Genomic DNA, 17,439 nt, shown 5'->3' with positions numbered 1-17,439 from the left:
CTGATTCATTGAATGACTGACTGAATGGATGTTTGATTCTTGTCTTGAAGCTATCCTCATGATTTCACTTACTTTATCTAACACTTTAGCATTGAAATTATATTTTAAATTGTGTTTTTAAGAGAGAATATCCTTAAAACACACAGTACTAATTTAAAAAAACATCACTGTATTAATCAGCGTATTTTTTAAATTATATACATAAATTGCATTATTCTTTAAATTATGAGAAGAGAACAGTCTTACCCTTTCACAGTAATATACTTTTCAATTAGTAAGTTGAATTCTTGAATCTGGGACTGACAAAGTACCAAGAAACATCCTAATTCTGGTTGATAGTATTCTTCAGTCTGCCTTTCTGAACAAGAGTTTATCATTTCACCATTGAGGATTCTTAGAGCCGGTAACACTTTAAGTAGAGAATGCCTATTGAAAGCAGGAAAAAAATTAATAATCTTGAAGAGTTTATATCTAAAATAACCATATAACTATTACTTAAACAATATAAACACAGAGTATATCTCAGAAAATGCTATTGATTTTGTAGAGAAAATGATACTGTTAAATTTGTTAAAAATTTCTATGGTATCATGTCATGTACAAAGTTAAATTTTAGAGACTTGACAAACATTTAACCATTTTCTTCTATAACATAAATGGGAAATTTAGCAGATGGAAACTTGGGCTGGGAGTAAATAAAAAGCTACATTATAAAAAAATAATATCAGATACAGTATTTTAAAAATATGATAATTAAAATAAAACTACTGAAATTTGTTGTTTATTTTAGAAGAAGAGGTAAATTCTGATTGTTTCTCTTAGTAAAACATAGTTAAGAGTAGGTCTAAAACAAGAGTAGTAAACAATCACCTTGTTTATCATGATCTGAAAAATCTAAACTTATATTTCTTCTTGAATCTTGCTAAAAATTATGATAATAAAAATATCCAAAGTATGCATAGAAGTCTGTACCAATTTAAAAGGCTAATGGTGTGAAAAACCAAGCCAGACAGCAAGAGCTTTCCACCAGGCCTAGCCATTTATAAGTATTTACCCAATCCTTTCGCAAGGGTACTGTGGGCCTCTTTTCACAAGGCCATTAATGGTCAAAGGGGTAAAATGGACTTCTTGAATGAATAAATCCCCCTTAGTTAGAAACTAAATTTCTTACGAGGAAAAGTACAAAACTGATGAAAGATATCAACGAACTAAATAAATGGGAAGATGTCCAATGAAGATATTTTCATAGATAGGAAGTTCAAAATTGTTCAAGAGATCATTCCTTCTCAACTTGGTCTTTAGATGCAATGCAACTCCACTAAAAGTACCAGTAAGGTATTTTGTGTATATCAACAAAATGCTACTAAAATTTACAAAAAGAAGCCAAAAAACAACAACAACAAAAAATCCAAAAAGACAAAAACAAAAAACAAACAAGAATAGCCAATTCCACACTGAAAAAGAAGAAAAAAGTTGGAAAACTAACACTTTTGACTTCGCACTTACTACAAAGCCACAGTAATCATGACAGTATGGTATTGGCAAAAGAATAGACACATTTATCAATGGAAGAGAGACAGACAAATATATCAATGGAAGAGAAGAGAGAACCTAGAAGTAGACCTCCATGAATCTACTAAAGTGGATCAGTCAACTAATCTTTGACAAAGAAGCAAAGGCAATACAATGGAACAAAGATAAATGATGCTAGAACAATCAGACATTTACATGCAAAAAAGTGAATCTAGACACAGACTTTGTATCCTTCAAAAATTTAACTCAAAATGGGTCATATACCTAAATGTAAAATGCAAAACCATAAAACTACTAGAAGATAACATAGGAGAAAAAATTAGACGGCACTGGTATAATGATGACTTTTTGATAATAATAACACCAAAGATACAATTCATGAAAGAAATAATTGATAAGATGGACTTCATTAAAATTAAAAACTTCTGCCCTGTGAAAGAGAGTATCGAGAGAATGTGAAGACAAGCCATATACTAGGAAAAATATCTGATAAAGGGTTGTTATACAAAATATATGAAGAAATTTTAAAGCTCAATAAGAAAATAAATACACCAATTAAAAAATGGGCCATAAAACTTAATAGACCCCTCACCAAAGAAAATATACAGATGGTAAGTATATGAAAGATATTCAACATCATTTGTCATTAGAAAATTGTAAATTAAAATAACAAGATACTATTATCTATTAGAATGGCCAATTCAAAATGCTGACAATTCCAAACGCTGGTGAGGATGTGAAGAAATAAAAACCCTCAATCGTGCTGGTGGAAATGTGGAATCAGTGCAGATATTTCGGAAGATAGTTTGGTGGTTTCTTACAAAAGTTAACATATTTTTACTATACGATCCAGCAATGTGCTTCTCAGATTTACCTAAATGAATTAAAAACTATATCTGCACCAAAATCTCCACACAGATGTTTATAGCAGCTTTATTTGTAATTGCCAAAACCCGGAAACAACCAAGATGTCCTTCAGTAGGTGAAAGGATAAATAAACTGAGTTACATCCATACAAAGGAGTATTATTCAGCACTAAAAAGAGATGAGCTATTAGGCCATGAGTAGGGAAGATTCCTAAATGCATATTACTAAGTGAAAAAAGACAATCGGATAGGGCTACATGCTGTACAATTCCAACTATATGAAATTCTTGAAAAAAGTCAAAACTGAGACAGTAAAAAGATCAGTGTTTTCCAGGGATTAAGGTGAAGGGAGGGATGAACAGAGCATTTTTAGGGCAGTGAAACTATTCCGTATGATACTACTACATAGCGAATACATGTCATTATACATTTGTCAAAATCCATAGAATACACAACACCAAGAACAAACCCTAATGTAAAGTATGGACTTCAGGTGATAATGATGTGTTGATGTAGATTCATCAATTGTAACAGGTGTACCACTTTGGTGTAGGATGCTGATAGTCGGGGAGGTTGTCTATGTGTGGGGACAGGGTATACCTGGGAATTCTCTGTATTTTCTGCTTAATTTTGATAACCTGACCTTCTCTAAAATATAAAGTTTTTTAATGTTTATTTATTTATTTTGAGAGACAGAGCACAAGTGGGGAAGGGGCAGAGAGAGAGAGAGAGAGAGAGAGAGAGAATCCCAAGCAGGATCTGCACTGTCAGTGTGGAGCCCAACACGGAGATCAATTTCATGAATCATGAGATTATGACCTGAGCTGAAATCGAGAGCCAGATGCTTAACTGACTAAGCTACCCACATGGCCCCCAAATATAAAGTTTTTAATTAAAACACAAAATAAGACAAACTCACAGTTCTCTAAAAACTAAATGAAGGACAGCAAGATAAGATTACAAAAATGCCAAGGTTTAAGAAAGAAAACTCCAGTCAGGTACTCCTTCCACCTAGACGGTATATAGTCAGGGTCAACATATCCATTTATACAAACACAATTGTAAAACATAATTTTTATATTTATAGAAATACTTTATATAATAATTTATATATAACTTATATAGATTTATATTTACATATTTATGTATACTTTATATATAAATGAAGAAATTGGTCCACTGAAGCAAAAATGCCAAGGCCCAACTAAAGTCATAACACATTACTATGTATAGTTATGATCTTGATAGTCTTGGTATTTAATAAAAGATAATCACAAGAAATATATAAATACATTTCCTTTAATGAAAGCAAAAAAAGAGAAGAACATCACAGTTTTTCATTTACTCAGGATACATGATTAATTTCCCACGCTTACCTCCCTCCACCCTTTGAGAAATAATACTTTTTTTCTCTTGCAGATATTTAAATAAGGAAAGAGGGAAAGCAAACAGATTATGTTCAAGATAACTATCAGATGTTTTACAGTGTTAAAGAGCTTAATCTAGTTAAGAAAACTTGGGTCCATCACTTCTTGGCCTTTTGGCTAAGATCAAGTGAAGACTAGGGTCCATTTATTTGGAAATTTTTAAGCTTTTTTTTTTTTTTTTTAGGCTTGAAGATACCAATATTGGTCATATCATAAACTACCGCACTTACTATAAAAGGTTAAATAACTAGCATATATTGCATTTCTGTTTGGATTCATTTTAAGATGTGGTTCAAAAACAGAATGCTAATTAAGATAATGGCTATTCATCACAGAGGTACAATACTAAATATAACATGAAATCTTTGACTGAGGCTACCATCAAAGCAAGGAAAGGTTAAGCTCTGAAATTGAAGCTGGTAATAATTAAAATGTAATGGAGAGATTAACTATCCATATTCTATCCTATCAAATTGTTTATTACATTAGTAATGAAACTATATTGCATTCTAAATCTCCCTCAAGTATATAGTCAACTTTTCTTCAAGACATGACATGTCAGAATAACGTGGCTGTAAAATGCCACATATGAAATAAAGATGCTTTTGAAATGTGATAATAAAGGGTAGTAAAAGTTAAAACTGTATTGGTGTTTATACAGCTTAAAAAAGAACATGCTCTAATCCTATTGATGATCTTATTTCATTAGATCATCTCCTAAAATACAGAAGAGCAAACATAAGGCTTCAATAATGTGATGGAACCAGCCCTAGACAATAACCAACAGTTTTAATTCCTTGTGTACCATGCAAATTTCTCTCTGATAATTTGGTCTCCAGAGTGGACCTGATCAGCAGAAGGAATGAGGTATGCTAATGGCCTGCTTTGGTCTTTAAAATAGGTATATTTCTTATAAGGAAAATTAATAAAGCATATTTTCTTATTATAATTTGGATCTCTTAAGACTTAGATAAAGCTGGGGCACCTGGGTGGCTCAGTTGGTTAAGCGACTGACTTCAGCTCAGGTCATGCTCTTACAGTTCATGAGTTAAAGCTCCGCGTCAGGCTCTGTGCTGACAGCTTGGAGCCTGAAGCCTGCTTCAGATTCTGTGTCTCCCTCTACTTCTGCCCCTCCCCTGCCCGTGCTCTGTCTCTCCCTTAAAAAAATAAACGTTAAAAAAATTTTTTAAAGAGGTAAAGCTGATTTTTTTATTTCTATTGTTCAGTTAGTTCTGGTTGAACAATAACAATAAGCTGTTGGATCTATAATACTTTTCAATGGGATCCTGGACCTACAGTGATATTGCAGATGAAGTAACACTTGAGACCCTCTTGAACAGCCATCTTTCAGGTGTCATTTTGTCTAATTAAGAAGATGTCAACAAAATGAAGGAAATACTCATGCTGCAATCATGAGAACCACAGGGTCTCACACATGTGTTCTTTATCTTAGTCACTGTCTAAATCCATTGTGATGGCAATTCAAGGCTAAATCTCTATGTGTGTCTCCAACCTTGCAGGGCAGTCTCTGAAAAGATCTTCCTTGAACTACTGTATCAGTAGTACCTGGGATAATTTTTTAAATTCACTTACACCAAAGACCTCTGTTGGTAGGTTCTGGGGAGTTTGCATTTTAATTTTTTTAACGTTTATTTATTACTGAGAGACAGAGAGACACAGAGCATGAGCAGGGGAGGGGGAGAGAGAGGGGGAGACACAGAATCTGAAGCAGGCTCCAGCCTCTGAGCAAGCTGTCAGCACACAGCCTGATGCGGGGCTCGAACTCACAAACTGCAAGACCATGACCTGAGCCGAAGTTGGATGCTCAACCAACTGAGCCACCCAGGTGCCCCTTCCTGTGTCTCCCCCTCTCTTTGCCAGAACTATTGTTTTGTTTTTTTAATTTTTTAAAAATGTTTCTTTATTTCTGAGAGAGAGAAACAGAGCATGGGCATGGGAGGGGCAAAGAGAGGGGAAGACACAGGATCCAAAGCAGGCTCCAGGCTCTGAGCTATCAGCACAGAGCCCGACTTGGGGCTCAAACTCACAGAGCAGTGAGGTCGTGACCTGAGACGAAGTCGGATGCTCAACCAACTGAGCCACCCAGGCGCCCCTGCATTTTTAAAATATAGCTTTTCTTATGGCTTTAAAGAACCAATGCATTGGTGGGGGGGGGGGGAGGGAGCGGGGAATGGGCTACAAGTTATGCCAAAATTAGAGATGTTCAGGTTTAAACTTAAAAAAAAAAAAAAATTGAAATTTTATCATTCTGGAATTGTCTTAAATTTTCAAGAAAAATATAGCTTTCTTGTAAACTTGAGGCATGCCCTATATATATCAATGATGCCAGAGAATTTGCTAAAATAAGAGATATTGTGGGCCTGGACAGTTACATTCCAATGATCTGTTCACTGATTAACATTGCCATTGGTTTTACATAAATGGTGCAAAAGTTTCTTAGGAAAGTATTCTTGTAACACTGAAGTTACAGAGTACATATCAAATAGATAGAGAAACCAGTTTTCTATTCAGAAATAATTAATGACAAAACGAAGAGCCATTTTAACTAAATGACCCAATATAATCCTAGAAGCAAAATATAAGAATTTGCTTATCAGATTAATGGAAGGACCAATGATTTACCACAAGTATACTCTATTTAACAAAACAACTGTTTATGCCCTAGACAACCAAAATAATAAGAAAATAAGTAAATCCAAAGGTAACTAATACAAGGCATTAGGTTTATTTGCAGGTATTGCAAGTGGCATTATGTGGAAGCTGTTTGGATGTTAACTAACCAGATTAGCAAGGGGCAAAATGATAATTTTGTCATCAAATACTACATTTTGAATATGGCTATGAATATAGATATAATTATGTACAATATTATAGCTATAGGGAATAATTACAGAAAATGTAGATCAATGGGGCTTGAATTTTTACATTGAAAATATTTTGATGTTACATTCATCACCTTTACATAAGAAAAAGTCCAAAACAGTTTATTTGTGTCAAAATATTTGAAATTTCTTTGGATGTAAAAATTAGTTTGTTTGGATCTTCAAGATCATGACAATATCTTGATATTTATGATTTATATAATAAATATCCATATTTGATTTGGTGTTTTATGTTAAAAATTGTTTGCTATTTATTTTTTTAAAGGAATAGTTATCAGAACTATATAAATCAGTAGTGTAGTAGGTTGGCCTTCAGTTCAAATGCAGCCTTAGAAGACTCTATGATGAATATATTAGAAAGTGCTGTAACAAGTTGATTCATGTTGGAAATGAAGTATAAGAATACTGTGAGATCTCAACATTAGTTTTTCCAGCTGGGGTCCTCCTAGCCAAGGGCTGAATCAATATTTCATTTAGTGAAAACTTCCTGGTGAATATTCTGTCACTTAAGAGACTCTATTAATCATTAACGAATGAAACACATTCCCAAAGGAGATTCCAAACTGAGTTTGTAGATTAAGTTTTAAAAAGAGATTTTTTTAGTACATCAGTTTTGTCCATGTTATCACTGGCCAGACATGAAAGTAAGAAGCCAATTGGGAAAATCTATAACTAATCCCTTTGTTGGTATCACGGGGTTACGTAAAGTTCATTGGAACATACTGCTTACCCAAGTTTGAGTTGATCCTTTCATTAACAAATCCCTATTTTATAGATTACCAGATTTTAAACCCTTTAGATAACTGAATCTCTTCTTGAAATTATGAAATCTGTATTAGGCCCACTGATCTAAGTGAAATTTGATAAGCAAAAGTTTAAGTTGGTTTTACTCTAGTACAGTAAATTTTATTTAAACATAGAAATTATAATAGCTAAATAATTGTACATGTCTATAATATAAATACTACCCTTTTTCAATATTATTTTTAATTAAATATTTGCTTTAAAACTGTAAAGTATATATACATAGTAAGTATAGTATATGTTAGTATAGCACTAAGTATATATACTTAGCATAGTAGTAAAATGTGAATGTTTATCTTTATATATTTAAACAGATTTATATCAATATATTTCACTATGAGCATATTTTATCCAACAAACTAAGTATTTATTCTTCATACCAAAAAAAAACCATCAATCAATTCAAAGATTATTCAGGACATAGAGTTGTTTCTAGTTATTGCAACTGGCAACATGGCAGCTGTTTGAATGGAAACTCATACCAGATCAGCAACAGAATTCATGTCCTATTTGCCCAACTCCTAATAGAAAAACCATGGCCTGCAAAGAGCTTGCTCTGAATATTGGGCACAGCCACCTATTTCTGTTTGTCATCATAGATTTGGTCTATATAGTTACTTAGAAAAATAAAGATATCTACCTAAAAACAACCCATCAGGTATTTTCATTATAAATAATATCACCTTCTTGGCAGGTGATAATTACACCTTCTTATATAAATAATAATCACCTTCTTGGCAGGCATAATTACACTCTACCTTTTGTGTGGGAAGTTTCATTCTAAGGTCTAGGTTCTAAAAACGGGGACCCAAAACCTGGGGATTAGTGTTTTAAATCCCAGTGTAAGAAAAGCATGGCCCCAGAACTTGAGCTAGTACATCTAGATGGGGACCTTGACTACTTCTATTTTGGATGACAGAGTCCTTTTCCCAGGTGGAAAAAGGTCTAGAAACATATTTAAGGTTTTTTTTTGTTTTGTTTTGTTTCACATATATATACACCTTCTTTAAATAGTTGCAATGTCTGATCTCCTTATAATTTGATATTAACTAATAGTTGGTATAGTAGTAGTATAGTAGTAGTAACTTGTCCTAAGACCAGGTTTTCAGAAAACAGGAAGAATGTCACAAACACTATGGTCCCTAAAAGTCTAAAGACTCCAGTTGTAGAACTCCTGACATTGATAATTACTGCAAACCGATAAATAAGTATCAATTGTTAATTTATGGGTAATAATACTTTCAATCCCTGAAGTAAATTTTAAAAATTCAATAGAGGGGAGTCTGGGGGGCTTAGTCAGTTAAGCATCTGACTCTTGATTTCAGCTCAAGTCATTATCTCATGGTTTGTGGTATGGAGCCACACATCGGGCTCCATGCTAGCAGTGCAGAGCCTGCTTGGGATTCTCTCCCTCCCTTTCTCTCTCTGCCCTTCCCCTGTGCACATGCTCTCTCTCTCTCAATAAATAAATAAATAAATAAATAAGCATTAAAAAATCCAAGAGAAAAATTAGACGGGGTGAAACATGCATTTTTTTCAAGATTTTACACATTACAATGTAAATTTCTATAATGTATTCCTTCAACAAATAATTTTGGTTATCTATGACATTATAGATGTCATGCAGACATACTTGCCTTGCATAAGTCTACATACAGTGTGTGTGTGTGTGTGTGTGTGTGTGTGTATAATAACTACACATAGTCTATATAGTTACTTAGGAAAATAAAGATATCTACCTAAAAATAATCCATCAGATATTTTCATTATAAATGATATCACCTGCAAAGCAGAACCTATTAGACATAATTGCTCTTCTTTTTGTGTAGAAAATGTTACTCTAAGGTCATTCTTCCAGTTCTAAAGTAGAAGGATCTGTACAATATCTGGGATCACTTCCACTACTTAATTTTAGTCCTTTTTTAATTCCTGGACTTTCTACTAACATTGAATGTGGCTGCCTTCCTTAATCTCTTACCACTTTGATGCTGAAAAGAAATCTTCCACAAATACTATTTTCCTTTTCATACAACTATTCAAAATTTCTCTATAGCTCCTTAAAAATAAAGGCTAACATTTACCAAGTGTGCTATATGCCAGGCACTACTATAAAATGCTTCTGTCTTGCAGTTAGTTTGGCTTTACGACTAGTTACATCCAGTGGAATATGAGAGAAATGATCAATGCCACCTTTTTAGAAGTATGTTTATTTTGCGAGAGAGAAAGCGTGAGTGGGAGAGGGGCAGAGGGCAAGGGAGAGAGAGAGAATCAAGCAAGTTCCACACTGTCAGTGCAAAGCCTGATGCAGGGCTCGAGCTCACAACCGCGAGATCATGACCTGAGCCGAAGTCAGATGCTTAACTGACTGAGCCACCCAGGCGCCCTAACCAATGCTACTTTTGAAAGCAGAGCAGTTAAATATCAGATGTGCTTTCCCTGTGGTCTTTCCCCCTCTTTCTCACCACAATCTATTATCTAAAAATGTCAGATTACATTGAAGTTACATGACACAGAGCCACAAAAGGGAAGCATCCTGAGTTTCCACGTCTGCTTAGATTAGACAGGATGAACTCAAATCAGATGCAATATAAACCAAAAATAAGCTTCTATTGTATTAAACCACACAGATTTCTGGGTTTGCTGTTGTGTGGTACAACCTCTATTACCTTAATGAACAAATCCTGAGGTAGCTACTATTATTATACCCATTCTATAGATGAAGACACTGAGACATAGCACGATTAAGCAACTTGTGCAAGGCAAACAGCTAGGAAGTGGTGGAACTAGATATGCACCCGAGCAGTTTACTCACAGCACCTACATGTACACCCAGTATGCTAATAGGTCTCTCCATGACCACAGGATAAAGAAGACACTTTATCCGAGCATACAAGGCTGTTTACAATCTGGTAGCAATATATCATATGAAACAGTAAAGCAAGTATTTAAATTCCAGGCTTTAGAACTCAAAACCCTTCTCTGACATTTACAGAACTGAACAAATCACAAGGCATCTAAGCTTCAGTAAATACTCCCATAAAATCAGAATGATAATTACAGAACTCAGCTGAGTTGCTGTGAAGTAATATGTGTAGGTATTTAGCCCATTCCCTGACCCATTGTAAATGTATATACTTGATTTCTTATTTACTTCCAAAAGTATTTTCCACTATATCTACGTTACACCTGAATAGACCAGAGCCTAATCCCGCCTTTCATATTCCCTCATTTTCTTGGATATTTCCTCCAGCGGAAGTGCTTTTTTTTTTTTTCTTTTAACTTGATTTTAAATATTACTAAAATTCTGAGGTTTAATCCAAAGTCTGCCTCTTCAGCAAAGGTAGTTTTCCTGGTCACTCTAAATTAGGGTGGGATTTCTAAAGCATATCCGTTGCCTACAACAATCATCTGACATGTGGATTAGGTACTGAAATCTAAGTGTTAAAAAGCACAACTGAAGTCAGGTTGTTTGAGTCCTGGCTCTTCCAGTGGCTAGTTGTGTAAACTTGGGCAAGTTATTTAGCCCTTTTGTGATTCTGTTTCCCTACCTGTAAAATGGGGACACTAGGTAGCTATTTTATTATACATTGTATTAAATGGGCACAAAGTAAATGCTATAACAATGTTTGTTATCATTATTAGTTTTCATGGCTATCATTTTTTGCATATATTTTATATCCCTATAAAGATTATAAACATGGTTTGAAATCATGGACTATATAGAATTTCCTTTAGAGAGTCCAAAATGTTAGAACATTGGTTGGATATAGTAGGCATACACTAAATATTTGGTGACTTAGTGAGACACCATAGTGTGGTTAGCCTAGACATGGAAAATAGTAGACTTCTGTATGCTTACCATGTTCTAGAAATTATTCTCAACAAAATATGTGTATTGTTCCATTCAATTACCATAACTACCCCATAAGATAGGTACTATTATTATCCTTATTTTACCAGTGAGGATTTGGAGACATAGGAAAGTTGTTACTTGTCCAGGACCACATGGTATGAGGCAAGAACAGGATGCCCTTGTTTAAAAATACAGTGATTCCAAAGTTTAGCATGCATCAAATCATCCAAAGGGCTTGTTGAAGCACACATTAATAAACATCATCCCCTAGGTCCTTCTGATTAAGTGGGTCTGGACAGTGTCCAAGATTTTTCATTTCTAAAAGTTTCCAAGTGATGATGAAGTTTCTCACCTAGGGATGTATCTTCAAAAACCACTTCAATGGGTTGTCCTCTCTCCTCTATAGTACACAGCTTAAATTGCACTTGGAAAAATATATTTCTAAAGTAGAAGTTGGCAAGTTCTGTTCTAAAACATGTAAAACATATCAGGTTTCCCTAAAAAATGGTATAGCATTAGAAATTAATGTGGAAACAGAGCTTTAAAGAATGTAGATAAACAGATTTACTGCAAAGATAACTCTTCTGTAATAAATGAACTATCAACAAGTAGCAAATTACACAGGTGTTTGACTTGATATAAAATGCTATTTTCTTAACCAAAGACCAATTAACAAATTCACAGAATCAATACATGTGAAAGAGGGTGTCACAGGTGTGCAGTGGCCTCAGACAAGGGAGGGAAAGAGATTACTTCCTAGACTTTCTTAACCTGTTCTACAAGTGGATTAAGTCAGATATAGGAATTTTAAGCATGACCAGATCATTGGTTTTCCTGTAAGGTATACTCCGTTGGAAGTCATCAGAACAAGGATCTTCCAGGCTATGGCCACACATCATAGGAAAATCGAATCAGAACAGTCAACTGCTTATGCCCTAGGATTGGATGCCACAACCTTTTTTTTTAATTATTCACTCCTTTTTGTCTATATTTTATTCATAAATGCTGTATTTTCACTACCTGATCAAATTGATAAGATTTACATATTTGATCTAAACTCTGAGTATACTGAAATGGGTTTTCTACCAAAATTTCAGTAAATATTTGCCTTTCTCTATACTTAGTGTGTTGTCAAACTTATCTTGCTAAATTAGGCTACAAGCCTTGTCTATTCTTACCTTGTTCTGTTTTGATGTACCCATGACTTGATATGATACAAATGTCAAATGTACAATAAACCATGTTAAACCATCTTACAAATACACACTGCTAGACATACAAAAGACAAGAATTTAGATCAGAATCATCACCAGTACTAGAAAAGTGAGCATTTTCAAAGCTTTTCAGAATTCTGGGATTTAATTCAATTGGATCTGGGTAAATGAAAAATGATCTGAGGGTGTATGAGAAAAAAACCATGTAAGCCAAGGGCAGGAATCAGTGGGAAAGAAAAAGTAGAAAAAATTACAAGAATATATATAAGGCTGGGAGTAATTCCTGTCAGCAAAAATTGAAAGGATGTATATAAGAAGCAGTAGGGAAAATACTCAGGAAGTCAGTGCCATAGCAGTAGAGCTAAATTGGCACCAGTCAAAAGATTTCTTTGAGACTTCCCTAACAGACACTAAAAGCAAGCTTTAAAAGCATCTCCCTAATTTAACATAGCTGTTACATGTCAGAAACAAAATAGATGTTATCTAAAAAAACCGAACAAAATTAAGAAATCAACAGTATAAAATTTAAGACGTCCAGAATACCACCAAAATGATGAAGCATGCAAGAAGCAGGGAAATATGACCCAAAATTGGGGTGAAAGTCAACAAAAATAGGCCCCAAAATGACATGGATGATGAAACTAGCAGATAAGGATTTTAAAACAGCTATTATAAATATTCTCCATATGTTCAAGATGATTCAGGAAAACATCATGAGTATGATTAGGAGAGAAACTGCAAATGTTAAAAAAAATAAATGAAACTTCTAGGATGAAAACCACAGTATCTGAACTCTGAACTGATTAATTCTGGACTTTAATATCAAAATAGATATATAAGAAGAAAATATCAGAGAACTTGAAGATATAGCAATAACTGTTAAGAGTGAAGTACAAACAGAAAAAAGTGTAATATATATATATGTATGTATATATACACAGACACCATACATCATGAACAGAGCAATAGCAACTTCTAGAATATATCAAGTGGCCAAATATTGGTAAAATTGGAGTCCTAGTAGGACAAGATGGGGGGAGGCAGAAAAAATATTTGAAAAAATAATGGCCAAAAAATTTCTAAATTTTATGAGAACTACAAATTCATCAGATTCAAGAGGTTCAACAGATCTCATGCACACGCACACAAGCAGGGGAGGGGCAGGAGAGAGAATCTTAAGCACGCTCCACACTGAGCATGGAGCCCCACACAGGGCTTGATCTTACAACCCTGAGATCATGACCTGAGCCAAAATTAAGAGTCAAACTCTTAACTGACTGAGCCACCCAGAGGCCCTGATTCAATAGCTCTTAAGAAAAATAATCTACAGACAGTTCCGGAAGATGGCGGCGTAGGAGGACGCGGGGCTCACAGCGCGTCCTGCCGATCACTTAGATTCCACCTACACCTGCCTAAAGAACCCAGAAAACCGCCAGAGGATTAGCAGAAGGGAGTCTCCGGAGTCAAGCGCAGACTAGAGGCCCACGGAAGAGGGTAGGAAGGGCGGCGAGGCGGTGCGCGCTCCACGGACTGGCGGGAGGGAGCCGGGGCGGAGGGGCGGCTCTCCGGCCAAGCAGAGCCCCCGAGTCTGGCTGGCAAAAGCGGAGGGGCCGGACAGACTGTGTTCCGACAGCAAGCGCGACTTAGCGTCTGGGAGGTCAGAAGTTAACAGCTCTGCTCGGAAAGCGGGAAGGCTGGAGGACAAAGGGAGGGAGAGCTGCTGAGCCCCCGGACGGCAGAGCTCAGCTTGGCGGGGAACAAAGGCGCTCACCAGCGCCATCTCCCCCGCCCATCCCCCAGCCAAAATCCCAAAGGGAACCAGTTCCTGCCAGGGAACTTGCTTGCTCCGCGCAAACACCCAACTCTGTGCTTCTGCGGAGCCAAACCTCCGGCAGCGGATCTGACTCCCTCCCGCTGCCACAGGGCTCCTCCTGAAGTGGATCACCTAAGGAGAAGCGAGCTAAGCCTGCCCCTCCACCCCCCGTGCACCTTGCCTACCCACCCCAGCTAATACGCCAGATCCCCAGCAACACAAGCCTGGCAGTGTGCAAGTAGCCCAGACGGGACACGCCACCCCACAGTGAATCCCGCCCCTAGGAGAGGGGAAGAGAAGGCACACACCAGTCTGACTGTGGCCCCAGCGGTGGGCTGGGGGCAGACATCGGGTCGGACTGCGGCCCCGCCCACTAACTCCAGTTATACACCACAGCACAGGGGAAGTGCACTGCAGGTCCTCACCACGCCAGGGACTCTCCAAAATGACCAAACGGAAGAATTCCCCTCAGAAGAATCTCCAGGAAATAACAACAGCTAATGAACTGATCAAAAAGGATTTAAATAATATAACAGAAAGTGAATTTAGAATAATAGTCATAAAATTAATCGCTGGGCTTGAAAACAGTATACAGGACAGCAGAGAATCTCTTGCCACAAAGATCGAGGGACTAAGGAACAGTCACGAGGAGTTGAAAAACGCTTTAAACGAAATGCAAAACAAAATGGAATCCACGATGGCTCGGCTTGAAGAGGCAGAGGAGAGAATAGGTGAACTAGAAGATAAAGTTATGGAGAAAGAGGAAGCTGAAAGAAAGAGAGATAAAAAAATCCAGGAGTATGAGGGGAAAATTAGAGAACTAAGTGATACACTAAAAAAAAATAATATACGCATAATTGGTATCCCAGAGGAGGAAGAGAGAGGGAAGGGTGCTGAAGGGGTACTTGAACAAATTATAGCTGAGAACTTCCCTGAACTGGGGAAGGAAAAAGGCATTGAAATCCAAGAGGCACAGAGAACTCCCTTCAGACGTAACTTGAATCGATCTTCTGCACGACATATCATAGTGAAACTGGCAAAATACAAGGATAAAGAGAAAATTCTGAAAGCAGCGAGGGATAAACGTGCCCTCACATATAAAGGGAGACCTATAAGACTCGTGACTGATCTCTCCTTTGAAACTTGGCAGGCCAGAAAGGCTTGGCACGATATCTACAGTGTGCTAAACAGAAAAAATATGCAGCCGAGAATCCTTTATCCAGCAAGTCTGTCATTTAGAATAGAAGGAGAGATAAAGGTCTTCCCAAACAAACAAAAACTGAAGGAATTTGTCACCACGAAACCAGCCCTACAAGAGATCCTAAGGGGGATCCTGTGAGACAAAGTACCAGAGACATCACTACAAGCATAAAACATACAGACATCACAATGACTCTAAACCCATATCTTTCTATAATAACACTGAATGTAAATGGATTAAATGCGCCAACTAAAAGACATAGGGTATCAGAATGGATAAAAAAGCAAGACCCATCTATTTGCTGTCTACAAGAGACTCATTTTAGATCTGAGGACACCTTTAGATTGAGAGTGAGGGGATGGAGAACTATTTATCATGCTCCTGGAAGCCAAAAGAAAGCTGGAGTAGCCATACTTATATCAGACAAACTAGACTTTAAATTAAAGGCTGTAACAAGAGATGAAGAAGGGCATTATATAATAATCACAGGGTCTATCCACCAGGAAGAGCTAACTATTATAAATGTCTATGCACCAAATACCCGAGCCCCCAGATATATAAAACAATTACTCATAAACATAAGCAACCTTATTGATAAGAATGTGGTCATTGCAGGGGACTTTAACACCCCACTTACAGAAATGGATAGATCATCTAGACACACAGTCAATAAAGAAACAAGGGCCCTGAATGATACATTGGATCAGATGGACTTGACAGATATATTTAGAACTCTGCATCCCAAAGCAACAGAATATACTTTCTTCTCGAGTGCACATGGAACATTCTCCAAGATAGATCATATACTGGGTCACAAAACAGCCCTTCATAAGTTTACAAGAATTGAAATTATACCATGCATACTTTCAGACCACAATGCTATGAAGCTTGAAATCAACCACAGGAAAAAGTCTGGAAAACCTCCAAAAGCATGGAGGTTAAAGAACACCCTACTAACGAATGAGTGGGTCAACCAGGCAATTAGAGAAGAAATTAAAATATACATGGAAACAAACGAAAATGAAAATACAACAATCCAAACGCTTTGGGATGCAGCGAAGGCAGTCCTGAGAGGAAAATACATTGCAATCCAGGCCTATCTCAAGAAACAAGAAAAATCCCAAATACAAAATCTAACAGCACACCTAAAGGAAATAGAAGCAGAACAGCAAAGGCAGCCTAAACCCAGCAGAAGAAGAGAAATCATAAAGATCAGAGCAGAAATAAACAATATAGAATCTAAAAAAACTGTAGAGCAGATCAACGAAACCAAGAGTTGTTTTTTTTGAAAAAATAAACAAAATTGACAAACCTCTAGCCAGGCTTCTCAAAAAGAAAAGGGAGATGACCCAAATAGATAAAATCATGAATGAAAATGGAATGATTACAACCAATCCCTCAGAGATACAAACAATTATCAGGGAATACTATGAAAAATTATATGCCAGCAAATTGGACAACCTGGAAGAAATGGACAAATTTCTAAACACCCACACTCTTCCAAAACTCAATCAGGAGGAAATAGAAAGCTTGAACAGACCCATAACCAGCGAAGAAATTGAATCGGTTATCCAAAATCTCCCAACAAATAAGAGTCCAGGACCAGATGGCTTCCCAGGGGAGTTCTACCAGACGTTTAAAGCAGAGATAATACCTATCCTTCTCAAGCTATTCCAAGAAATAGAAAGGGAAGGAAAACTTCCAGACTCATTCTATGAAGCCAGTATTACTTTGATTCCTAAACCAGACAGAGACCCAGTAAAAAAAGAGAACTACAGGCCAATATCCCTGATGAATATGGATGCAAAAATTCTTAATAAGATAC

General features: G+C 36.4%; 1 protein-coding gene across 7 annotated transcripts in view; it reads right to left on the bottom strand.

Moving 5' to 3' along the window:
• The window catches only part of LRRIQ1 (leucine rich repeats and IQ motif containing 1), a 214,066-nt gene that overhangs the window by 127,527 nt on the left and 69,100 nt on the right, over positions 1 to 17,439 (bottom strand). For all 7 annotated transcript variants that reach the window (XM_042947273.1, XM_042947276.1, XM_042947277.1 and 4 more), the window contains exon 15: positions 247 to 426. In XM_042947273.1, coding sequence (XP_042803207.1) covers positions 247 to 426 — 180 coding nt within the window. The remainder of the gene's footprint in view (positions 1 to 246; positions 427 to 17,439) is intronic.

This window comes from Panthera leo, chromosome B4 (assembly GCF_018350215.1).
Source record: "Panthera leo isolate Ple1 chromosome B4, P.leo_Ple1_pat1.1, whole genome shotgun sequence".
Classification (NCBI taxonomy): domain Eukaryota; kingdom Metazoa; phylum Chordata; class Mammalia; order Carnivora; family Felidae; genus Panthera; species Panthera leo.
This window is presented reverse-complemented; position numbering and strand designations above follow the sequence as displayed.